The sequence below is a fragment of the Notamacropus eugenii genome, chromosome 3 (assembly GCF_028372415.1).
Source record: "Notamacropus eugenii isolate mMacEug1 chromosome 3, mMacEug1.pri_v2, whole genome shotgun sequence".
Taxonomy (NCBI): domain Eukaryota; kingdom Metazoa; phylum Chordata; class Mammalia; order Diprotodontia; family Macropodidae; genus Notamacropus; species Notamacropus eugenii.
Genome location: NC_092874.1, coordinates 241,043,463 through 241,070,229, shown reverse-complemented (window position 1 = coordinate 241,070,229; position 26,767 = coordinate 241,043,463). Strand labels below are relative to the sequence as shown.

At 37.5% G+C, this 26,767-nt stretch overlaps 1 protein-coding gene across 3 annotated transcripts in view; it reads left to right on the top strand.

The window, feature by feature from the left end:
• The window catches only part of C3H12orf56 (chromosome 3 C12orf56 homolog), a 112,646-nt gene that overhangs the window by 25,525 nt on the left and 60,354 nt on the right, over positions 1–26,767 (top strand). For all 3 annotated transcript variants that reach the window (XM_072655264.1, XM_072655263.1, XM_072655261.1), the window contains exons 2-3: positions 7,004–7,163; positions 13,301–13,388. In XM_072655264.1, the coding sequence (XP_072511365.1) occupies positions 7,004–7,163; positions 13,301–13,388 (248 nt within the window). The remainder of the gene's footprint in view (positions 1–7,003; positions 7,164–13,300; positions 13,389–26,767) is intronic.

The following is a 26,767-nucleotide window of genomic DNA, read 5'->3' as shown; positions in this document are numbered from 1 at the left end:
CTGTGTTTTGACGTGGTTAATCATTTCGACAATAGACAGTCCCCTTATTCCATTTCTAGCCACTTCCTGCCAACCTTAACCCTGTGCCACTACCATTGACTTCCTCTGTTCCTAATCCCAAACTGCTGAATATTGTTGGAAGAAGTCATGAAATTGTGCCAAATGGTTCCAATACAAATCCATGCCAACTATTAGTCTTAGCTGGGCTTTCATTTTTTTTATGGCAATTCTTCCCCAGTTAACTTTCTTTAATGTTCTCCTATGAAGCCACTAACTCCCTTACCTGCTGTCTCTGAAGGTGATGTTGCCTTTCACTTTTTTGAGAATGTCTTGAAGATTCAGCTCCTTGAATGCATCATCTCCTTACTGAAGCTATCTCTCATTCCCAGAAGTGGTAGTGCTTTCTCACTTATCAAATTATCTTTCATTTACTTTTCTATATACACACCGTATCCCCCAATAAAATATAAGCTCCTGGAGGGCAGAGAATGTTTTATATTTAGCTTTTCATCTCTCGAACCCTGCAGTGACTTGCAAGTACCATACATTTAAAGTTTATTTATTAAGTTGAATCCATTTATATCTAATAAATTAATAAATCTTTTACTAATCTTATCTGCTAAAATAAGCCCCTTGAAGGTCTCCACTAGAAAATACTTTGTCACTGTAGCTTGAATTACTGTATGTATTTTAAAGTAATAACACCCAAATTAATATATTCCATCATTTAAAATTTAAATCGGGAAGAATTTTAAATGATGGAATATTTCCTTAAATTAGCTTTAACGGACAATTTTATTATGCTGATTTTTCAGTTGCATAAGAGGAGAAAGGTACAGTTAAAAGACTGTAGGAAAATATGTACCCAGGCTTCACATATTTGAAAGAAGTTTATATAGGAAACTTTCCTGATTTTTGGATTCAGTACATCCAATTTTTAATATTTGCTGTCTAGTGAGCCTTGTTACTCTACTTTAGTCCACTACCTGGCACTGGTAACCAGTGGGACTGTGACCATACCTCTATGCTACAGAAGACTCTTGGCATCCCAGTCTTTTTTTTTTTTTTAGTTGCATATTTGGACTCTTATTTTATTATTTTTTATCTGTTTTTAGTGTTCTACAATCACTTTCATATATCTTAGATTTTTTTCTCTCTCTCTCCCTCTCCTTCCCCCCTCCATCCCTACTCCCTCCCTGAGATGGCATCCAATTTCATATAGGCTCTACATACATTTCTATTAAATACATTTTCACCTTAGTCATGTTGCACAGAAGAATTAAAAGGAATGGAAGAAATCATAAAACAAAAGAAAACATAATACAAAAGAAAATGGTCTGCTTCATTCTGTGATTGAATTCCATAGTCCTTTCTCTGAATATGCAAGACCTTTTGCCTTAAGAGACCGCTGGGAATTTTTAAAGTCTTTACATTGCAATGAAGTACTAAGTCTACCAGAAAAATTCCTCACACACTGTGGTTGTTGCTGTGTACAAAGTTCTCCTGGTTCTGCTCCTTTCACTCAGCATCAGTTCATATAAGTCTTTCCAGGCCTCTCTGAAGTCTTCGTGTTCATCATTTCTTATAGTACAATAGTGTTCCATTACATTCATATACCATAATTTATTCAGCCATTCCGCAACTGATGGGCATCCCCTTGATTTCCAGTTTTTGGCCACTACAAAGAGAGTTGCTATAAATATTTTTGTACACGTGGGACCCTTTCCCATTTTTATGATCTCTTGGGGATACAGTCCTAGAACTGGTATTTCTGGGTAAAAGGGTATGTACTTTTTTGTAGCCCTTTGGGCATAGTTCCAAATTGCTCTCCAGAATGGTTGGATCAACTCACAGCTCCACCAACAATGAATTAGTGTTCCAATTCTCCCACATCTTCTCCAACATTTATCATCTTCCTGTTTTGTCAAGTTAGCCAATCTGATAGGTGTGATGTGGTATGTCAGAGTTGTTTTGATTTGCATCTCTCTAATCAATAGTGATTGAGAACATTTTTTCATATGACTATAGATAGCTTTAGTTTTTTCCTCTGAAAACTGCCTGTTCATATCCTTTGACCATTTATCAATTGGGGAATGACTTGTATTCTTGTACATTTGACTCAGTTCTCTATATATTTTAGAAATGAGGCCTTTATCACAGACACGAGTTGCAAAAATTCTTTTCCAGTTTTCTGCTTCCCTCCTGATCTTGGTTGCATTGGGTTTGTTTGGTGCAAAAACTTTTTAATTTAATGTAATCAAAATTATCCATTTTGCACTTCATAATGTTTTCTATCTCTTATTTAGTCAAAAATTCTTCCCTTTTCCATAAATCTGATAAATACACTATTCCTTGTACCACTAATTTGTTTATAGTATCAATATTTATACTTAGATCATGTGCCCATTTGGATTTTATTCTTGTGTATAGCGTCAGGCATTGGTCTATGCCTAGTTTCTGCCACACTGTTATCCAGTTTTCCCAGCAATTTTTGTCAGATCGTGAGTTCTTATCCCAGAAGCTGGGGTCCATGGGTTTATCAAACAGTAGATTGCTATATTCATTGACTACTGTGCCTTGAGTAGCTAACCTATTCCACTGATCTACCCCTCTGTTTCTTAGCCAGTACCAAGTGGTTTTGATAATTACAGCTTTATAATACAATTTGAGATCTGGTAGTGCTAGGCCACCTTCCCTAGCATTTCTTTTCATTAGTTTCCTTGATATTCTGGACCTTTTGTTCTTCCAGATGAATTTTGATATTATTTTTTCTAGCTCTCTAGAAAATAATTATCTGATTGGTTTGATTGGTATGGCACTGAATATGTAAATTAATTTAGGTAGAATTGTCATTTTTATTATATTGGTTGGCCTACCCATGAGCAACTGATGTTTTTCCACTTACTTATATCTGACTTTATTTGTGCGAAAAGTATTATGTAATTATGTTCATATAGTCCCTGGGTTTGTTTTGGCAGGCAAACTCCCAAATATTTTACAGTGTTTACCCTAGCTTTAAATGAGAATTCTCTTTCTATCTTTTGCTGTTGGGCTTTGTTAATAATATATAGAAATGCAGAAGATTTGTGTGGGTTTATTTTGTAACCTGTAACTTTGTCAAAGTAATTTATTACTTGATTTTTTTTTCTTGATTCTCTGAGATTCTCCAAGTATATCATTATATCATCTGCAAAGAGTGATAACTTAGTTTCTTCTTTGCCTATTGTGATTCCTTCAATTTCTTTTTCTTTTCTTATTGCTATAGCTAACATTTCTGGTACCACATTGAATAATAGTGGTGATAATGGACATCCTTTTTTCACCCCTGATCTTATTGGAAATACGTCTAGCTTATCCCCATTACATATAGTGCTTGCTGAAGGTTTTAGGTAGATACTGCTTATTATTTTATGAAATGTTCCATTTATTCTTATGCTCTCCAGTGTTTTCAATAGGAAAGGGTGTTGTATTTTGTCAAAAGCTTTTTCTGCATCAGTTGAGAAATCATGTGGTTTCTGATAGTTTTGTTGTTGATATGATCAATAATGCTAATAGCCCTGCATTCCTGGTATGAATCCTACGTGATCATAGTGTATTATTTTCTTGAAGAGTTGCTGTATTCTTTTTGTTAAAATCTTATTTAAAATTTTTGCATCTATATTCATTAGAAAATTTGGTCTATAATTTTCTTCCTCTGTTTTGACTCTTCCTGGTTTAGGTATCAAAACCATATTTGTATCATAAAAAGAATTTGGGAGGACTCTTTCTTCCCCAACTTTCCCAAATAGTCTATATAGTATTGGAATTAACTGTTATTTAAATGTTTAATAGAATTCACTTGTAAATCCATCTGACCCTGGAGATTTTTTCCTAGGGAGTTCATTGATAGCTTGTTCCATTTCTTTTACTGAGATGGGGTTATTTAAGTATTCAACTTCCTCTTCTGTTAATCTGGGCAATTTATATTTTTTAAAATAACCATCCATCTCATTTGGATTGTTCAATTTATGGGCATACAGTTGGGCAAAGTAATTTCTAATTGTTGTTTTAATTTCCTCCTCACTTGGAGGTGAGTTCACCCTTTTCATTTTTGATATTTGTAATTTGATCATCTTTCCTTTTTTGAAATCAAATTGACCAAAGATTTGTCAATTTTATTGGTTTTTTCATAAAATTAACTCTTAGTTTTATTTATTAGATCAATAGTTTTCTTAATTTAAATTTTATTAATCTCTCTTTTGGTTTTCAGTATTTCTAATTTGGCATTTACTTGGGGATTTTCAATTTGTTTTTTTTCTAGCTTTTTCAGCTGCATACCCAATTCATTGATCTCCTCTTTCTCTATTTTATTCGTGTAGGCATTTAAAGATATAAAACTTCCCCTAAGAACTGCTTTTGCAGTATCCCATAAGATTTGGTAGGTTGTCTCATTATTGTCATTCTCTTGAATGAAGTCGTTGATTGTTTCTGTGATTTGTTGTTTAACCCACTCATTCTTTAGGATTAGATTATTTAGTTTCCAATTAATTTTTGTCTATTTGGAAAGATCTATCTTTCCATTGTCTTTTATTACATATAATTTGTATTGCATTATGATCTGAGAAGGATGCATTGACTATCTCTACCTTTCCGCACTGGATTGTGAGGTTTTTATGCTCTACTACATGGTCAGCTTTTGTATACGTGCCGTGTACCCATCCCAGCCTTGTTAAAGTGAAGATTAGCAGGTGTTTAAAAAAAGGTGCCAAAGATCATTAACACCAGATTTAGACTTTCTGATACTGCTTGGGAGAGAAGGAAGGAAAGGAAAATGGAAAGAGCTCTGGAAATAACAGGTTTTTTTTGGGAGGGAAAGTGAGTAATTGATGCTTATAGTAGATGCTTAGAGAATCTCGTTTCAGGAACCAATACTTGAAAAAGTACAACAAACAATATAACCAGTATTAAACATCTTCTTTGTGCCTAGTACTATTCTAAGTGCTGGAGCAAAAGAAAATTGATATTATGTCTTTATATTCCTGGCATCTAGCACAGGGTAAAGACTTACTGAATGCTTGTTGAATTGAAGGACTCATGTTTCCATTGATTCGGAGATCTAATCCTGTATCAAAAATTGCTATTGGATATTTAAACTTGTTATCTTGTGGTTGTTTAAGTAATTTTATTTCAGTCATGTCTTACTCTTGCTGATTCCATGTTGGGTTTTCTTAGCAAAGATTCTGGAGTGGTTTGCCATTTCCTTCTGCAACTCATTTTATAAATAAGGAAACTATGGTAAACAAGGTTATGTGACTTGCCCAGGGTCACATTGTTGGTGTCTGAGGCTAGATTTAAATTCAGAAAGATGAGTCTTCCTGTTTCCAAGCACAGTGCTCTGTCCACCGTGCCACCTAGCTGCCCAGTTTTGTAGATACCACAAACTCAATTTGTCTAAAACAAAACTCATGATCCTTTCTCTCAAAGCTAATCCATCCTTCTGCTTTCTCATCCTCACCTCCTCATTCTCTTTCATTCCACATATCCCATCAGTTGTCCTGTCTTACTGTTGCTATCTCAGTAACATTTCTCCTACTGGTCCCTTTTCCCCTACTCACAGAGCTGTCACCTTAGTTCAGACCTTCACCACCTGTCATTTTGACCAATGTAACAGCCTCCCAAATGACATCCCTCCTCCTTCTACCTCAGCCTTCTCCCCACTCTAATCCATTCTCTACACAATCACCACAGTTATTTTCCCAAAAGAGATCTGACCATATGTCCAATGATTCCCTATTGTCTCTCTAGGATCAAAGATAAGCCCCACTACTGGTCGATTAAAGCTCTTCACAGTCTGGTTTCTTCCTACCTTTGGAGGCTTCTTTCAGGTTACTCCTTTCTGTGTACCCTGACTGTCCAGCCATATTGGTCCACTTTCTGTTCCTCATACATGAGGATCCCATCCCCCATTTCTGTGTCTTTGTATAAGCTCTTCCCTAGACCTGGAAAGTCCTCCCTCCTCAGCTCAGTCTCTTGGAATCTTTCAAGACTGCACAAGCACCACCTTCTGCCACAGGTCTTTTTCTTCAGCTCCTACTGCCTTTTCTTCTTAGGTTACCTTGCATATATTTTGCATATATCTCTTTATACCTTGTTATATACATGTTACTCTCAGTCAAAATGCATACTCTTGAGAACCAGGACTATTTTGAGTTTGTTGTTTCCTAGCTGGAAGCCCAGTGCCTGGCTCACAGGAAGGGTGCTTACTGAGTGCTTGCTGATCGATGGAACTGCTTATTGGGGATCTCTAGTATCTCTTTGCTCATAAAAGTGGTGTCCTAGATAAAGATACCTAGTTTTCAATCTCTATATTAAAAAGTGCTGATAGAGGCTGTTCTTCTGTATGTACATTTTTAAAAGATAAATGACAATACTTCAATAAAGATAACATTACTAGTGGAGATGAGCTGACTCTGCAGTGTCAGAAGTACAATGGGTACTGTTGCTGGGTGCATTTACAAGTCAAATTTGAGAGGAGACAGAAGGGGAATAAAGAAACTGAGGTGAGCCAGAAGGTACCTTGGACAGAGACAGAGATAGAGGTAGAGAGAAACTGAGACAAGGAGACAGAGAAAGAAGCAGACACATTCACACACAAAGACAAAGAGAAACAGAGACATGGAGAGATAGAGAAAGAGGCAGAGACACACAAAGACAAATAAAGAGACAAAGAGAGAGAGAGACAGAGAGAGAGAGAGAGAGCGAGAGCGAGAGAGAGAGAGAGAGAGAAGAGAGAGAGAGAGAGAGAGAAAGAGAGAGAGAGAGAGAGAGAGAGAGAGGAGAGAGAGAGAGAGAGAGAGAGAGAGAGAGAGAGAGAGAGAGAGAGAGAGAGAGAGAGAGAGAGAGAGAGAATGAGTTGAGTGACAAACCTGTGGGCAACATTTTTACATTTAAAGTGATGTCATTTTTAGAACAAGTTAAAGAATCATGCTTTTCCTCAATCATATAATTTCATTTTGTTTTTCAGATTGATGACTATCCAGCATTTTTGAATGGACCCGATAGAGAAATTAACCAACACATTCGCATAGTCTATTCTTTATCCACTTTGAAAAATTCCTGTGGAAATGTAAAAGGGGCTAGGAAATTACTGTTTCCATTTCCTCGCTTAAAAGTAAACAAAAAAGGTATGGAATGCATTATTATCTAGAGATAATGCCAAAATAGATGGTGTCTGTTTATGAAGAAGCAAATACATGTTGCATTTCCTGTGGTGGCAATGCCAGCTACATTCTTTGCCCAGTTCTCCTCGACCAAAACACAAGTATTGTGTATTTTGTATATTGTATTTTGATGAGTTACTGTGGTATCATGAAAAGAATGCTGGTCATGAAGTCAGAAGAGTTATAGGTTCAAATTCTAGCTCTGACATATCCAACTATATGAATAGAGTTAAGTCATTTTGCTTTTTTAAATCTCAGTTTCTTCATCTATAAAATGGGGGTCATAATACTTATGCTACTTACCTCACTGAATTGTTATGAGGAAAGCATTTTTTAATGTCTTAAAGCTCTGCATAAACTAGTTTTTTAAAATCACATAGCCAATTAATTTAGGGCACAGATTGTAGCTATTAACAGTCATTCTCTGTGTGACACTAACTTTCTGTTTATTTTTTTTATCCGTGTGGCATTTAAAAAGTTTGAGAGACATAATTTCTGGGTAATTTAGTCATTTTATTAATGATGCCAGCATTTTAAATAAAAGGTCAGTAACCCTCTCGAATGTCAAAGATAATCATGACAGCTCGCTCATTTTTTCTATGTTCTTGGAAGAAGGGTGTTCCTGAGGGTAGCAATGAACTCTGATTTGTTAACAATTAATAAGCAGATGAATATTACATTGAGGGACTGAACCTATTATATGAACTTCTATTATTCATTTACTTCCAAACTACCCCCAGACTTAGGTAGTCTATTCAAAGAATTTATTCCTATCCAAATCTAAGTAGAAGGTTGGATAGGGTCTGACCAAGGTTGAAGAGAGTTAATTTAATCTGATTATCAGAAATGTCCTAGAAACTGAACATTGAAATGATGACTATAAGAAAAGGGGAAATTCTGGATTTCCACAAATCATTGATTAATAGTCACTTCTCTTAATCTGTATTGTTGCTAGCTCCATCAAAAGCTACTGTATAATATGAGAGAAGACATCATGCTTTAAATTAAGATTTAATGGTCAACATTATTCTATAACTCAGTATAATTTCTTGAGTATTATTCATCAAACATTTAAGGATTACTCCTGGTAAAATACAGTGCTAAAAAATTTAACTTCTAAGATCAAATCTTGTCAGGCTATAGATTATTATATCAACAAGCACATGTTTCAAAGAAAACTGATACCTATTTATAGCAAAACCATTAAACACTGAGATTTATCCATTTGGTCTTAGATTAATCAGCATTTCCATTAAAAAGGGGATAAGTTCCAGGGAACTTTCTACTTTGTGGGTTATTTAGGAGTAGGATCTGAGTTTAAATCCTAGTTCTGTCACTTTCTAGCTGTATGACCCCAGACAGGTCACTTAACCTCTTTGGACCTCAATGTTCTTATCTGTAAAATGGCTTAGAGCACCTTCAGGGTATCTTTCTTTCTTTCTTTTTTTTTTTAAGATATAATTTATTTATTTTTCATTTCTCAACATTCACTTCCATAAGACTTTGAATTCAACATTTTTTTCCCATCTCTCCCCACCCCCTACCCCAGGACAGAAGCACCCCATCCACTCCTTCCTCTAGTCTGTCCTCCCTTCTATTATCCACCCATCTTCCATTTCCCTTCCCCTCTCTTTTCCTGTAGGGTAAAATAGATCAGGATATCTTTCAGCTCTCAGTTGTGGTTGTTCAGTCATTTTAGTTGTGTTAGCCCTACTTCGTGATTTCATTTGTGGTTTTCTTAGCAGAGATACTGAAGTGGTTTGACATTTCCTTCTCCAGTTCAATTTACAGATGAGGAAACTGAGGCAATAGGGTTAAATGACTTGTCCAGGGTCACATGACTAATAAGTGTCTGAGGTAAGATGTGAACTCTGGAAGAGTGGTCTTCCTGACTTCAAGTCTAGTGCACTCCACTGTACTACCCTGCTGCCCACCAACTCCAAATACATAATCCTATCACCCTATCATTGACAGTTATGTATTCATGTGGTGCTTTTCATTAGATTGAATGGAATAACTCACAGAAAGCATTTTGGAGACCTAAAAAGTGCTATGTAAATGTCAGCTGCCATTACCTCAACTGGAGGTTTTTAAGATGCTCATAATACTAATGACCCAGAGATCTCACTGCTATACAAAGGAGGTCAATGACAAAAAAGGAAAACCCCATATATACCAAAATGTTTATAGCAAAACTTTTTTGTGGTAGCAAAGAATTAGAAGCAAATAGATGTCTACCAATTGTGAAATAGTGTAACAAGTTATGATATAGGAATATAATAAAATATTGCCATGTTGTAAGAAATAATGACTACAGAAAAGCATGGGAAGACACATGAATTGATGTAAAATAAAAACTGATGTAAAGAGAACCAGGAAAACATTAGATACAATGGCCATAAGAATGGAAACGAAAAGACAACAATTTTTCTCCCCTTATTTATTCTTTGAGACTAGTTAGTGGGTAGGAAGTTGGCCTTGAAACCAGGAAGACCTGGGTTCAAGTCTTGCCTCTCACATATATGATGTGTGATCTTGTACATCATTTAACCTTTTAATATTCTTAGAAACTGTCTAAAACTATAGTAACACTAACAGTTGCAGAAAAGATACTGACCTGTCTTGGCACAAGGAGTTTTTTCACCTGTAATTTTTCTAAACCAATGAAAGCATAGGTCCTGTACCTATCCCTACTCCATTTCATAAGGGGTAGGTTCCCAAGACTGGAGTGATCTATTGGGAAACATTAGTGATGTAAGAACAAAATGTATCAACAAAAATGACAAACAAACAAACAAAAATGCCCATCACTGGAGTTAGTTGCATTCTTTACAAAGGTGGGTGAAAGGTGAGAAAATCTGAATCTAGACTAAAGGCTATTATTTCTTCCTATTCATTGGACCAGTTGCCCACTGTTCACTACCCATTAGACTAATGCCTAAAGGGTATTGAGAGAATTGCTCTGAATATTAATTGAATAGCAATAATATGTGGGAGCTCTGCCCAGTGTTTGTGGACTTTCAAAGCAGGGTGCAGTCCCACAGTGGAATACTGTCATAGCAACTGTTTGTAGCCAGTATTGTAATTAGGCATTTTATTAAGTCCCTTCTTGCTTACCAGATCCCATGTCACACTAATGAGGATATCTAACGGTTGTTTATTGCCTTAAATGCATACTTATCCTTACATGAAAGCATAATTATTCTTGGACTTCTCTTGCTCAAAGTATGTGTGTGTGTGTGTGTGTGTGTGTGAAAACACTCATTAAGGAAAGCAATCTCAAGTTACATTGATCAGTGCTTTGTAAAATCCTAAATTCATGGAAACAATAGAAGCAGTGAAGTGTCTAAGACCATCTCTGCTTCAACTCTACTTTATTTGGGTCTAATCATTAAATGGGATTATATAATTTAGAACTAGCTTTATTTTTAAAATATTGTTCCATAGGTACCTGTCAGATCTATTGTGGACAGAAAAAAAAAAAGTCTCTAAGAACCAAAAGTTCAACTGTGACCAGTAGTTATAATAATTATAGAAAATCATCAATCTGCCTTTCCATTCTCCAACAAAACATCCTGTCCCCCACAGTCTCTCTCCTTTGGTACCCACAATCATTTCCTTACCTTGTACTACTCCTTCTATGCAGATAACTCCCAGATCTATAAGCAAGCAGTTATATGACTTCCAACCTACCTATACATTCAGCTGCCTCCAGGACATTTTCATCCATAGGTCCCTCTGGCACTTATCACTCAACCTATCCAAAACTGAACTCGCTCTCTTTTCTCTTAATATGCTTCTCCTTCTCCTTTTGTCTGATACCACTGTCTACCCATTCTTCCATCTTGGAAACCTTGGTGTTATTCCTGGGAATTCCAACTTTCACATGAACCCCCCCCCTCCATATTCCTGTTAAATATTCCTGCTGAAGTCTTTATAACCCTGGACTTTTCTATAATTTCCCCACAGTTTTCCTGCCTCCACACACTCTGTTCTCTAACCTATTCTACGTACGGCTGGCAGAAAGGTCTTTCTTATTGGGTCACGATTGGATCCTATCACTCCCATGACCAAAAATCTTCAGTGGTCCCAAATAAAGTTCAGGTTTTTTAAATAAATAAAGCTAGTTCCCAAAAAAAGAAGAGACAAAAGAATATTAAAAAAATTAAAATAGCCACTTTCTACACGAAGTCTTTCCTGATTCTCCTTAATTTTAGTGTTCTCTGAGACTACCCCCAGTTTATCCAGTCTGTATCCTGTTTGCACATAGTGGTTTGCATGTTGTCTTCTCCATTAGACTGTGAGATCCTTGAGGACAGGGACTGGTTTTCCCTCTTTGTTTGTATCCCTAGTGCTTATCTCTGTGCTTGGCACATGTTGTTGTTGTTCAGTTATTTTTCAGTTGTGTTGGATTCTTCATGACCCAATTTGGGGGTTTATTGGCCAAGATATTGGAATGGTGTGCCATTGTTTTCTCCAGCATTTTACAGATGAGGAAACTGAAGCCAATAGGCTTAAGTGACTTGCCCAGGGTCACACAGCTAGTAAGTGTGTGAGACTGAATTTCAGCTCAGAGAGATGAGTGTTCCTGACTCAAAGTGGATAGAGGACCATGCTACCTGTCTGCCCATGTCTGGCACACAGTAGATGCATAATAAATGGTAGGTGATTGACTGAGATGAGAGCAGAAAGGATTTTTGAGGAGAACAAAGACAAAAAGGACAGTATTGGTTCTATTGTGTTAGATTTAATATCTATTTCTCAAAAGCTATAAATAACAGCGATTCACATTCTCATATGTGGCCCTCTCTTTCCAAGACCAAGACCAAGACCAAGAAAAGCCAAGGTCACCACGGCATCCCAGGCCATCACCAACTATCCTTACCAGTCCTGTCACTGGACTTTAGAAGAGAGAATGAAAACTGCTTCACTTCAATCCATTCATTTCCAGGCCATGCCATCACCTGTGATGTCATGGGCCCTCTTCAAAAACTAAAGACAAACAACCACAGTATTAAATTGCTCATGCTTGTAAATGTTTAAGTTTATAGTAAAAAACAAAACAAGATGTCCTTTGCTGTTCTTCAAGAGTCTTCCTTTTCTAATCCATCTTCCACTTAGTGGTTAAAGTGATTTTTCTTACTATTTCCTTATTCTCCTTCTCAGTAGAGTCCAATGGCTCCCTGTTACACCTGGACTTGAATATAAACCACTCCATTTAAAACCATTCACAATCTAGACACATCCTACCTTTCCAGCCTTATTACTCATTACTCTCCACACACGCTACAGTTTAGTCAGATTGTCCTCTTGTTCCTCACACATAGCACTACATTGACTTTGTCTTTGTCTTTATAACTATTTCCCATCTTGGAATGTACTTCCTCCTTGCGTATGCCTCATAGAATCCCTAACTTTCTTCAAAGCTTACCTAAGGCACCATCTTTATATATATATATATATATATATATATATATATATATATATATATATATATATATATATATATATATATATATATATATATATATATATACATTCCTCCATTTACATGTTAAAATGATTTTTTTTTAACATTTAAAAAAAGATTTGAGTTTCTGTATCTTGGCAGAAAGGCTTCCCCCCTCCCTGAGATAGTAAGCAATCAGATATAGATTATACATGTGAAGTACCACCTTCTATCTGAAGCCTTTCTTGATCCCTCCCAACTGCTCCTGCCTTCCCTCAAAATTACTTTATCTTTTGTATATACCTATATATTTACATGTTATTTCCCTTTGATAGCTTCAAGGGCAGGGATCTTTTCACTTTTATTCCCCTTAAAACCTAGCACACAGTAGGTACTTAATAAAAAGCTTATTGATTGGTATTTCTATGTCAAATTATTTTTCAGCTTGTATGACAGTAAAGATTTGACAGTTATTTTAACATAAAAAATATACAAGACAAGATCTGTGGATTACTTGATATAGTTTTAGTTGCAAATTTCTGTGAAATCTTATGGTTACGATAGATACTATTATAATTGAAGATATGAATATATCTGTTAGAAACTCAATTGAAAGACTGTACTAACCATTACTTAAATCTTTTCTTCTTAGTCAAGGAAAAGAATGATGGCCCCTTCTTTTGGCCATCAGCTGAACATGGAAGTAACGAACATGGAAGTCTAAATGATTCATTTCTCAGGTAAGGTTATAGCTCACAAAATATATTCAATCATATGACCAATTTAATACTTAAATTTCAATTGATCTGGAGTATTTTTTATCTAGATATACCCTTTCTCCACCTGTACAAATCGTAACTTTTCAATCACGACTTTTTTACTCTGTGTCATGATTGTCAATGGCTTCCCATAAGTCATCCATCAATGCTTTAGCCAACAATCTGGAGATTTATTTTGTCTTTTAATAATCCATGGGTAGCAATCACGTTGTTCATCTATTATCCCTCATTCTTATTACCTGGCTCACATATTTTTTCTATCAAGCTCTAAGGAAGGGAGGATGTGGTCCCCCTCCTCACTTCAGTTGATGTCTATAGAAAGCCCAGAATGTAATCACAGAGTGTTAATGAAAATGACTGTAAATCTGAATCTAAGCCAGGGTTCTTTTATTAAGTGTGAATATCTCTCATCTGAAAGAAGGAATAGAGAGACTGGCTGAGCAAATAAATTAGAAATGCCTCAGGGGGCTTTAAATAGCTAAACCTTAGATGAATGTCAACAGTTTGAGTTCAAACATGAGACCACAAGGTGGGAACTGCCTATGGACTTGGGAGGAGAAGAGAATTTTTCTCAAATTGCATAATTTGAGAGAAATTGTCTTTTCAACTTTCTTGTTACCACATTGGCCACATATCTTTGAGGAAGAGCTAAAGAATGGGAGACACTAGAGACACAGATTCTTAGACACAAGTACGGAGAGACTGGATCCTATTCAAGGAGTTTAATAGCTAAGTCAGATTGGGTTATGGAGAAGAGACTATGTGGGAAAAACAGTTAGGTTTGAGAGAGAGAACCTTTAGGCACAGCAATAACAGGAATTGTGAATTGTCTTTACCACACAAGTATCCTACATGTGTGCCTTCCTATCATTATATTCTACTTTTGAGCCCTCTTCATTTTTCATGGGGCTTTATGTCTCTGGGATTTCTTTGACATTTTCACTATTCCCTAGAAAGCTCTTTACTGGGAATATCTTATCATCTTACGAGATCCAGTGGGCCTTGCAACTTCTCTGACTTTTCCACTATGCTCCCTTTTGGACTTATCTTTCCCCATTAGATTAGAAACTCTGTGAGGGCAGAGATTGCCTTTCTTTTCTGTTTTCTAAATCTTTCATTTAGCAGAGTGCTGGGCATATAGTAGGAGTTTAATATTTATTGACTATTGATCAATCTCATTCTTTCCATGGACACAATATCTGTGGGAAAACAGATCATAGGTTTATAGAAGGAATGTTTCTTTTTTTAAACTAGCTGCTTTTACTCCTATCCTGGTGAGATAGGGGAGAGACAATGCTGTGTCTAGTGCTGTGTATGTGAAGGAAGATAGGACTCTTGATTTGTTGTAAAAAGGTTTCTGTACCTGTATAAGGGACTTACTGAATTAGTTCCAGACATTCTTGGGGGAGACAGATAAAGGGCTTCAAGAAAGATAGCCAGAGAATCAAAAGAAACAGGCATAGGCTTTTGAATGGTTATTGTGAACATCGGAACAACAGATTTGTAAGAGAAGCTGGCTCCCCAACGTGTCCCTAATTTCCAGCTTGCTTCACTGGAGACTGCTAAGAGAGGACACCCTTGAGTGAGTGAGATAATCTCCTGGTTTGAACTGAGATTTTATCTCACCCACAGATGAAGAGTTATGATTTCTACTAATCCTAGTGGCTTCTTGACTTTTCCTTCAAAATCTGTCTTGACTATACTCACATCCATGCCAGATAAGTAAAAAACTGGAGCAGCATTCTTCTAAAAAAAAATATTGGATTTTTTCTTTATAAACTGTTGGATTGAGAATTGTGGATTTCCTTTTGCATTAGAAGGAATGAGTTGATTTCCAAATTTACTCCATAAAATAACTTTACTCATTTACTGTATTAAGTAATCTGTAGATTATCTCCAGTTTCCATTTGTTGTTTTCTTTAGATTGATGCATTTACTTGTCATTTAGTGCTTTAGATAATCTTTTGTGTAACTAACATTTGGTGTGGAGGGGCTAAGCTGATGAGTATAAATTAAGGGTTATCCTCTTTCTTAAGAACAATCAGTGAAGCATTTTTCCTTCTAAGCCTAGACCTGCACTGCTAGACAAGAGATATTTGACTAATGGTGGGTATATGTGTGTATACACATACATATACACACATATATGTATACGTGTATATATATACATGCACATATACATACACCTATATACACTTATGTATGCACGTGTGTATGTATGTATGTGGCCTAGTCCAGTACCCCTCTTAGAGACTGGAAGAGAGTTTGCTTAACCTCAACAGTAATAGACTCTCTCCAATCCCTCCCCCAAGCTAACATGCTAGCAGCATAGGCTCAATGCCTCTGCAAAAGTGGGTGAGACCTCACCTTCAATAATTTCTATCCATGGCATCTGCAAGCCATGCCTATGCATTTAGACAACCCACCCCACATAATAATCTTATATCACCATGCTATCTTAGTAAATGCCTTTGCCAAGAGCTAATTGTGTTTCCTGGCATATTGTTAATAGGAAGCATAAACCTTTATGTTAATAGAGTTAATCCTAGAATCAGAGCTAACAACCATCCTCTGGGGATCCAGCCTATAAATACAAGTTGGGGGAAGTATGGGGACAGGGCTACTTTAGATTTCCTGCATATTGTCCCTCATCTATTAATAAGTATTTATTAAGCACTTGCTATATGCCAAGTTGTGGGAATACAAAAACAGCCCCTCCCCTGAAGGACCTCACATTCTAATGGGGAAAACAACATCTACCTAATTACCTACAAGATACAAAGAAAAGAGATGTAAGGTAGCCTTTCTTATGGAAAGTCTCCTGCAGGAAGGGATGCTTGAGCTGCAATATGAATGGCATGTTAAAGAGAGTTAGTAAAGAGACAGAGGTGAGGAGGAAGCATATTCTATGGGGGGGATGGCCATTCAAAGATACAGGGATGGGAGATGGAGCATTGTGTGGGAGAAACAGCATATAGACTGGAGTGGGTGGTCTGCGGGGTGTATGGAGGGGAGTAATGAAGAAGAAGATTGGAGATACAGGAAGGAGCCAGGTTATGAAGAGCTTTAAATGTCCTCCTCCCCCCCAAAAAGGGAGTTTGTATTTGAATCTAGAAGTAATTGGAAACCGTTGGAGTTTGCTGAATGGGGGCTGAGGATGACATATTCAGACCAGGGTTTTGGCGGGGGGAAATCACGGGGGCAGCCAACTGTGTCGAGAATGGGTTGGAATGGGGAGACTTGGTTCTGGGAGGCCAGTTTGAAGGCTGTTGCAACTCACTAGGCAAGAGCTGATGAGAGACACATATTGTGTACAAGGGGGACCCAGTTTGCTACTTATGCCTAACACTCATTTCTCCATTAGTTTTGGAATTATCGGCAATTAGAGATTCTGGCCATTGCCGTCCAAGAGGATGTCTTCTGCTAAGACTGATTAGTGAGGGAGGTCCTCCAAATTCTCCTCTTTGCAAATGATAATGTATTTATTGCATGACACACCAGACTACACAGAGTGTAATATTTCTAGTTTAATTATAATAAGAGCAAGTTCATAATAATGATGAAATGTTCTTGGAAACTTGGGCTTGTGCAAGTATTATTGCTTTATAAGACAGTGGTAAACATCTCGCTCTTATTATATCCCTAAGGGATGGCAAGTAAGCCAGTGACCTGTGATAATGAGACTGAGAACTTCTACCTTTCAACTGGCAGTGCTGCTTTTCCTCAGCAGACAGATTTCTCCATTTCTCTGTATTGTATTGATTACGGAGCTTAGGAAGGCACTTCACCACCACACTTTTCTAGGACCAATATTGTGTGAACTACTTAGCAGCTCCCAACAGTTCCAAGGTATAAACTCTAAATGAAGTCTGCAGCCAGTGGAACACTTCAAAAACGAGTTAACTTTTAATGGTACCAAGTGGAAGAAAAATGCTATTGATGTGTAAGTCTGAAGAGTCATTCTTAGCTGGGTTTCTATCTATTTGCAACTTCTATTGATTTTCATCAAGTGAAAATAAATGACAATTTATTGCTACAGAGCAGGGTAAATAGATGGATAAGATTTGGGGGAAAATGGCCTGACTGATAAGTAGATATGGAGTCAAACAACTCATCATTTGTACGAATGTGAAATGTGCCACATTTAACTGGCACCTCCCAGGGATAAGAGACATGAGAAAAACAAAACTAAGCAAAAAAATCTGACAGCAATGTGTGTTTCTGCTGTATTATTTCAGAACTTCCTGACCTTCCTGCTAAGAAAATCATTACATCTTCATCCAGATAGTGTTCCTAGAATTCCTGGGTTTTATCTGAGGGCAGAATGACTTTTGTATCTCTCAGCCTTCACTAATAATACTATTATATTCTTTTAAAGACATTAAAAGTATGAAAAAGTATTGTTACATTTTAAAAAGTTGTCTTTAAAAGTAATTTTTTTTAATTTAAATTTTAAAGTATTTTTTAAAAGGCATTGTGGAGGAATGGCTAGAGTGCTGGTCTTGGAACCAGTAGTATCTGGGTTCAATCCTATTTTTGACAGCTTTTGGTTGTATGCTCCTGGGCAGGTCACTTGATTCCTTTGTCATCTTGATCAGTTTCTAAGAAAGGAGTTCTGAACGTGGGCTATGGATGGATTTCAGGAAGTCTATGAACCTGGATAGGAAAAAAAATACATTTTTATTATTGACTACCCTCTAACTGAAATTTAATGATTTGTTCAATTGTTTAAAAGTATTACTCTGAGAAGGGTGTCAAGGAGGACCCAAGACACACACCAAAAATCAAGAACCCTTCTTCTAAGACTACATAGGTTTGTGAGAAATGATCTGCATTGGTAGAGGGAGTTTCCTGTGTCAGTGATATTAAAGGTGCAGTCCTATCTCTGTTAGTTTTATGTTTTTACTTTGATGATTTATTTTTTTTCAATGAACAAAAAATCTATTTTCTGTCCCTCTCACACTTTTCCTCATTTGGAAAAAGAAGGGGAAACACCTTGTAACAAACTCCTATCCCTATCAAAACCTTGTCAAGAAAGTCATTCCAGTCAGGCTTTTTCTTATCAGGAGACTGCAAAGGTTGGTTTTGGGCAGCTAGGTGGCTCAGTGGATAAAGTACTGGTCCTAGAATCAGGAGGACTTGAGTTTAAATCTGACCTCAGACACTTGCTAGCTGTGTGACCCTGGGCAAGTCACTTAACTAGTTTTGCCTCAGTTTTCTTATCATAAAATGAACTGGAGAAGAAAATGGAAAACCATTCCAATATCTTTGCCAAGAAAACACCAAATGAGGTCACTTGTAGAGTCAGATACAGCTAAGCAACAAACAAGTAAAAGGTTTGTTTAGCCCAAAGAGATGAAATACTATTCAAATGATTTCCCCATTCTTTATAGAATTCACTGGTGTAAAACTCAAATAGAAATGGATCCTTGTGGGGGCCAACTTCAGGCTTAGAAAACCACAAATTAACATTATCTATGTTATATTGTATTTTCATTTTGTGAAATATTTTTCAGTTACATTTTAATCTGGTTCTTGCTGGGAATTTGACAGCCTTGGTCTAATTGACTAATAACATAAACATCATTTGCATTGTTTTCATCAAGGCTGGTTACAAACTCATGGGAAAAGTTTCAATGGTCTGAGGACCAACTGTCCTCATGCTTTTATATCATACTGTTCTTAATTCTTTCTCCTTCCCTTTGTCACAGGCTGCCTCCCCAGCTCACTTGCTAGCAGTTCATGGGGGTTAGAACATATTTCAATTCAAGGAACGTTTATTTTATGTTTTTAAAATGTATTTATTAGTTTTATTAGTTTTCAACATTCACTTCCCTAAGATTTTGAGTTCCAAATTTTCTCCCCATCTCTCTCCTCCCTCCCCCCAAGACAAAATGTAGTTTGATATAAGCTCTACATATGCATTCATATTGAGCCTATTTTCACATTAGTTATGTTGTAAAGAACTAGAAGCAATGGGAGAAACCAAGAAAAAGAAGAAACAAACAAAAAGAGGGAGAGAAAATAATATGCTTCCGTCTGCATTCGGACTCCACGGTTCTTTTTGTGGATAGCATTTCCATCACAAGTCCTTGGGAGTTGTCTTAGATCCTTGGTAAGTCTATCAAGGTTAGTCATCAAACATTGTGGCTGTTACTGTGTACAGTGATCTCCTGGTTCTGCTCATTTCACTCAGCATCAGTTCATTCAAGTCTTTCCAGGTTTTTCTCAAGTCTGCCTGTATTCCGTTGTATGTATGTATTCCATTATATTCACATACCCACAACTTGTTCAGCTATCTCTCAATTGATAGGCATTCCCTCAATTTCTAATTCTTTGCCACAACAAAAAGAGCTGCTATAAATATATTTGTACATATGGGTCCTTTTCCCATTTGTATGATCTCTTTGGGATACAGACCTAGAGGTGGTGGTATTGGGTCAAAGGGTGTGCACATTTTTATAGTACTTTGGGCATAGTTCCAAATTGCTCTCCAGAATGGTTGGATCAGTTCACAATTTCACCAACAATTAATCAGTGTTCCAGTTTTGCCACATCTTCTCCAGCATTTATCATTTTCCTGTTTTGTCCTGTTAGCCAACCTGATATGTGTGATATGGTAATTTAGAGCCATTTTGATTTCCATTTCTCTAATCAATAGTGATTTAGAGCACTTTTTCATATGACTATAAATTGTTTTAGTTTCTTCATCTGAAAACTGCCTGTTCATATCTTTTGACCATTTATCAACTGGGGAATGACTTGTATTCTTATAAATTTGACTCAGTTCTCTATATATTTTAGAAATGAGGCCTTTATCAAAGACACCAGTTGTAAAAATTCTTTCCCAGTTTTCTGCTTCCCTCCTAATCCCTTCTAATTGTTTGTGCAAAAACCAGTGGGCATTTATTAAGCATTTTCTATGTGCCTTACACTCTTCTAGGCACTGGAAGGAGACATAAAAACCAAAATTAATTTTGTTCCTGCCCTCAGCGAGCTTATATTCTTCTTGAGAAGCATAAGTTCTGAGTTTCATCTTCACAGGTCCCTGTCTTATTCACCATCTTTTAGGAATATAAGAGCAAAGTGTTTATTATTGTCTTATACAATTGTTATACAATACCTACATAACGACTCAGAGATATCAATACTAAGTAAATACAAATTTATTTCTGGGCTTGTGGTGTGGGAGATCACTTATAACCGGAGGAACCGGGAAAGGCCTCATGTGTAGGGTCCATGGTAATTTTCCGTTACAGGCTGGTCTACCTTTGTTATCTAAGAAAACTGCCACTCACTCCATCAACCCGCAGACAGAACAAATCTTCCCAGGGTCCCTATTGCTCACAACACAATATACGTTTAAATGGACATGTCAGGAGGTTCCTTTACCTAGGCACATTTGAGACCCTAAAGGCGGCAAACTCCTGGGAGCACTTAGAAACAGCAGCCAAGACCCTAGATAACACCTGGAAACCTCTAATCTTTTTTTCCTGGAAAGACAAAGAACTTCTTATATAGTTCATGACCCAGAACCAGTTATTTATGGACCTCTACCCCTGGGTTTGCCTCACGGACCAAGCCCAGGTAGCCTTTGTAGTATTCTTCCATTTGCCATGTTGCCCATTTGGGTTCCAACTATGTTGTGGATAATAGCTTCCTATCATTAGATACTGTGAAGGGACTTACTGTGTGACCCTAGGTAGATTCCTTAACCTTTCTCTGCTCTAATTTCTTTATCTGTAAAATGAGGGAGTTAGACTTAATGCCCTTTAAGGTCCCCTCCAGCTCTAAGTCTCTGATTCTATGATTTTCAAGGAACCTAAGGAGAGTTTTGCACCATCCCCTCCCTCACCCTGGAACCTAGACTGTTAACTATCCCTTTGACTGGTTCCGGTAGAAGAAGGGGACATTGATAAAGTAAGCAAGTTCCTTCTAGACCAAAGTCATGACTGGTCATTGATATTGCTTCTTCAGTGGACCAAGTTTTGAAGGTTTAGTCATACCCATCTAGCACAAAGCAGACACAGCTACCAACATACTTCTTTGGCAATGTGTCTCCTTCAGTCATGGACAACCTTGTAGCAGACCACTCTCCCACCTTACCCATGAGGAACTAGTTGCAGGCAAGAGGAGGAGTCATAGAAGCTAGTTTTCTTTGTCTTTCCTGTCTACCACATTTTTTTTCTCATTGATTCCCTCTGTTACTCATGCATGGAGTTTTTCTAGCCCCCCACAGATTAGCCTGCTAGACTTCTAGGTCAAGTAAGGGGGAAGCAAAGCCCTCAACCCAATCCTTATCCCCAGAGCAATCACAGTTTCCCTTTTATACCATGATCCATCTCTTTCTGATTCTTGAAATTGAACTACTAGGACTCAGGTTATTGTGGGATCATTCTTTTGTGGGTTTGGGGACCCTTTAATGAAATTTTTAAACTAAGTGCTATGCCATAAAGAGTGAAGACAGTTGGCAAGAATCTACTCTGCTCTGGACCAGTGATCTAGCAGACTAGACTTAGTCCCTCTGGGTCTGAATAAGAAAATAATTTAAAGAGCTTAGCATAAAATAATCTACTTCTCTATCTTTCTAGTAGTACTGATAATCAGCTGACTGACTGACTCAGCAGTAAATGGGACCGAGGGAAGGCCTTTTCTCTCCCATTACTGCCTGAAACATTGATAAACGTCATTGTCTACTGCTTCCAGTCTTAAGCCCAGCCAGGTCCTGCATCCATACCCCTTCCCCATACTAGGACCAGTGGTACAGCTAAGACAAAAGAGTTGCCCTGGTTACTCAATCCAACTTCTTCCAGATGCCTCAGTGCTGGCCAGCTGGACTTGTCAGGATTGATCAGGGAGGCATGACCATGCAGAAATTTTTTGGAAGAATTTATTATTCAGAATATTTACAACTCTTGACAAAGAGATACAAGGACTGGACATGTTAAGTACTGTACAATGTGTGTGCAATTATTCTATTAAGCAAATATGTATGTGCCTACTAGCTAGGTGGTGCAGTGGATAGAGCACCAGTACAGGAGTCAGGAGGACCTGAGTTCAAATCTCACCTCAGACACTTGACACTCATTAGCTTGATCTTGGGCAAGTCACTTAACCCCAATTGCCTCATCTTGGGTCATCTCCAGTCATCCTTATGAATATCTGGTCACTGGATTCAGATGGCTCTGGAGGAGAAGTGAGGCTGGTGACCTGCATAGCCCTCCCTCACTCAAAGTCAAGTGCAAGTCATGTCATTATTTCTCTGATGGCATGGTCTTCTTTGGCAATGAAGGACGAACACACACACGTGCCTACTATGAACAAACCTTATGCTAGGAGCTGAGGATTTGGAAACAAAATAAAACAGTGCCTACCAGCAAAGAACTTATATTCTACAAAAAAAAAAGAAAATACCAGAAACAATCTTTTCCTTTATTGGGCTTACATTTTACCTTAAGGATTTTCTTTCATAATTTTATCCTGCATATTTGGTTTCTGAAGAATAGGAAACCAACAGATGGGGGATATTTTATCTCTGCTCTTTGGGCTAGTGAGAATAAACAGGGGCATGGCCTGACCTCAGGTCATAAAGAGAGCCTTCCAGTACTGTGAAATGGTCCCAACAATGACCAAATAGTCCTCAAAAGTTTGGGAGTTGAGACTTTTCTGCTACTACCGTCAGCCTTGCAAGGCAATCTGTGATAACTCATAGCTAGGTATCCATCTTGATTTTCAGGATTTTTCTGAATATGGCAGGGGACATATCAACTCTGGACCATCTTTCATTGAGGAAAAGTCTTTTTCTAGAGGGATGACTTCCCTTGCCCTCTTAAGTTGACATTTAAGTTGTGGCTCATGACCCTTTTCTTCCATTTGCCTCAAAGGACATGAATTCAAGTCATACTAAACTCACTACATAGGTGACTGTGGGTAAAAAATACCTTTCATGGGCTTCCATTTCCTCATCTATAAAACAGGGAGTGGGAAAAGGTTTGGATTAGATAGTTTTTGAGTGTCCTTCTAACTCTAGGTCTATAATCTTTCTAAAAGAAAATTATTATTTATTTTTAACATTCATTTTTTTAAAAGTTTTGAGTTCTGAATTCTCTCCCTCCCTCTTGATTCTCCCCCACCCATTGAGAAGGCAAGAAATGTGCTATTAATTAGGATGTGGAATCATGCAAAACCTATTTCTATGTAATAGGCCTATGGTCCTATGCAACTTAGACAGTGATGGTATTCTCAATAAAAATAGGGAAGATAGGGGGGAAGATTAGTACTCATAGGTGTCTACTGAGGTTGAGATGTTTATGAAACATCTCAGTATCTCAAGATAAATAGCAGGCAGTTGATAACATGCAACTGAAGTTCAGGAATATAGACAGATTTCTATTTAAAGATGATTTCAATCCATGGGAGCTGACAGGAGTCATATGCTCAGAGATGACTTAAGCCCTTGGGGACCTGATGAGATCTCCAAGCAAGTGTGTCAAGAGACATAAGAAGAGATCCCAGGTCAGATCCCAAGAACACCCAGATTAATGAGGTAGGAGATTTACAAGGGTCCAGAAACGAATACTGAGAAACAACTGACACGTAGAAGCAAGAAAGAACAATGTTTTATAGAAGCCAAGGAAGGAAATAGTATACTGGAGGGTAGGAGTGGTCAACAATTAATCAACAAGAACTTATTAAACACTTGCTCAGTTTGGGGCAGCTAAGTAGCACATAGTGGATAGAGTACTGGGCTTGGAGTCAGCAAGACATCTTCAAATCTGACCCCAGACATTTACTGCCTGTGTGATCCTAGGAAAGTCATTTAACTCTATTTGGCTCAGTTTCTCATCTGTCAAATAAACTGGAGAAGGGAATGGCAAACTGCTCTAGTATCTTTGCCAAGAAAAGAATTGGATATGACTGAAAAGCATCTGTGTGGAAGTGGATTGACACCTCCTCCCCTTAGAAATGTGGAGAAAGCATTTAATAATTACCAATTTTTCTAATCTGAAGTGAACATTTATTTACTGCTTGCTATGTGCCATGCACTGTGCTAAGCACTTTACAATTATCTCATTTGATCCTTATAGCAATCTTGTGCTATGATTATCCCCATTTTACAGATGAAGAAATTGAGGCAAAGAGAAGTTAAGCAATTTGCCCAGGGTCACACAGCTCTTAAAGGCCTGAGGCTGGATTTGAACTCAGATCTTCTGACTCGAGGTCCAACACTTTTTCTACTGTGCCATTCATAAGAAAAAACTTTACGAATCTTTCTTTAACTCTCAATTCTAAAACAACACCACTAATTAAATCTTTGGATATCATTTTTATCAAAAACCTAACTAGTTTCCCACTTTCCACACCTGGGAGCCATCTACAGTCATCCTGATCTATATCTTGCCACTGCACTCAAATGACTCTAAATGCTGGTAATGCTAGAAAAAGGGCAGGGGAGGGGGGGAGACAGTTCCAGTCCTTAAGGAATTTCCAATCTAATAGGGGAAGATATTATGCAAAAGAAACTGAAAAGGTAGTGGGGATAGGGAACTCCGCTATAATGACTGAGTGTAGAGGGTATATCCAGGTGGGAAATGAAGAGATAACTGGCCTATATGCCCTCCTTAAATAGTGGTTCTGGAGGGGCTCTGTAACTCAGCCTTCTTCATTCTGAAAGAAGGGCCCTACAGGTAGATGGTACCAATTACTTGTGAGTTCTTCTGCTGAAGTGATCTTGTAGAATGATGTAAAGTTTCCTAGGGCAAGATGGAGAGGTCCAGAGGAGAGCAGCTGGTGAAAAATGAAGAAAGAACAGGTTCAGTCAAGTGGTAGGGATATGAAACCAGGAGGCAAGGGACAAAGAAATGAGTGGGAAGTAGCAATAGTGGACATGGATGTAGATGGTTCTTTCTAAGAGTGTGGCAACAAAAAGAATTGCTACTGAAGGATAACTTGAAGGGATAGTAGGGCTAATGGAAGGGTTTTTCTGTTTTGTTTTGTTTTGTTGAAGGATGGAATAGACCTGATTGTATTTGTAGACTGAGAGAAACAAAAGTGAGTAGATAAGATGAGAGGCTGCTGGGTGATTGTGATATAGGGAAAGTCTGCAAATGTCAGTAAGGAATAAAAAATATACTAACTCCTTCTGGCCCAGTGTGTCAGGGTGTAATGGCAGTCAAAATAGAATCTTTTGCTGTCTTTGTTTTTAGTATAATCAAGTGCCTCTGATTAAATCTTGCCTTTATCAATCAAGAGACTTTACAAGGAGTAAAGTACAGAAACAACAGTTTCCTTAACTAGAAATAGTATATGTATTTGTATGGTTAATTATTTTAATGTGATTAAAGCTCTTCCTCAGCCATTAATGGGCCTGCCCATTAAGGGGAGTTTGATTAGGAGAGATTTGTGGGAAGGACCAAGTCTTTTGTTAAAGAGGCACTGGTTCTCAAGGGTTGTGATGCCCTCTAGCTCTAAAAAAGATATAAATACTCTGAATTGAGGTTTTACTTTGGGGTTTAGTTTTTGGTAAAAAGGTTTGAGTGCCAGATGAGGACCCTGGGAAACCAGAAGAAGCCTCTGGCTTTGAGAACCCAGATATTGTGCTTCCCTCTCTGGTAATTAAATTCAGACTGTTGGGGTCCAGTTGTCTATTGAATTCAGGTAGAGGAAGCCATGTCTGTTGATCTTTTGATTTCTCCATATTTTCTTTGAAATGCAGAGTGCCGACTCCCTGAACTAACTCTGTGATATATGTACTTGGCTAAAGGAACAATACATGTGCTTGGTTAAAGTGATTGTTAACCCCATGAAAATTGTTTTCCTTTTATGAATGCAGATCTAAGCACCTGTGAGAGCAAGCCCCCTTGTGTATGTTGGGGTGCTTACTGTTACACAGGGACATGAAAGAAGGGGCAGCTAGCACTGCAAAATCTGTGTAGACAGCAATGCTGCATCTTCAAGGAAGAATTAGATTTCTAGTGTAATTCCTGCTTCTGAATGTTTTAAGGATTTTTTAAAAATAAAAATTTAATATTTTTAAAAAGTGCATTTGACCTCATTTATGACTTTGTCTTCCTAAATAATCCTGGGACACAATCCATCTTGTTCCCTTTTTCCCCTCTGTCTCTAATGTCTAGCAAAAATAGAGAAAAGAAATTGTTTGTGTTCTTTTGAACACACTCTTACTTCTTTCATCTCTTCCTCTCTCTTAGGGCCAAGTTTTTCCTTAGAGGTATATATGCAGCTCCTTAGAGGATAGTTTAGCTTTCAGTAACCTCACTGTGTAAGAATAAGGTGGAATCAGGCCAATTAAAGTTCCTAGAGTTTGTATTTCGAATAAACTG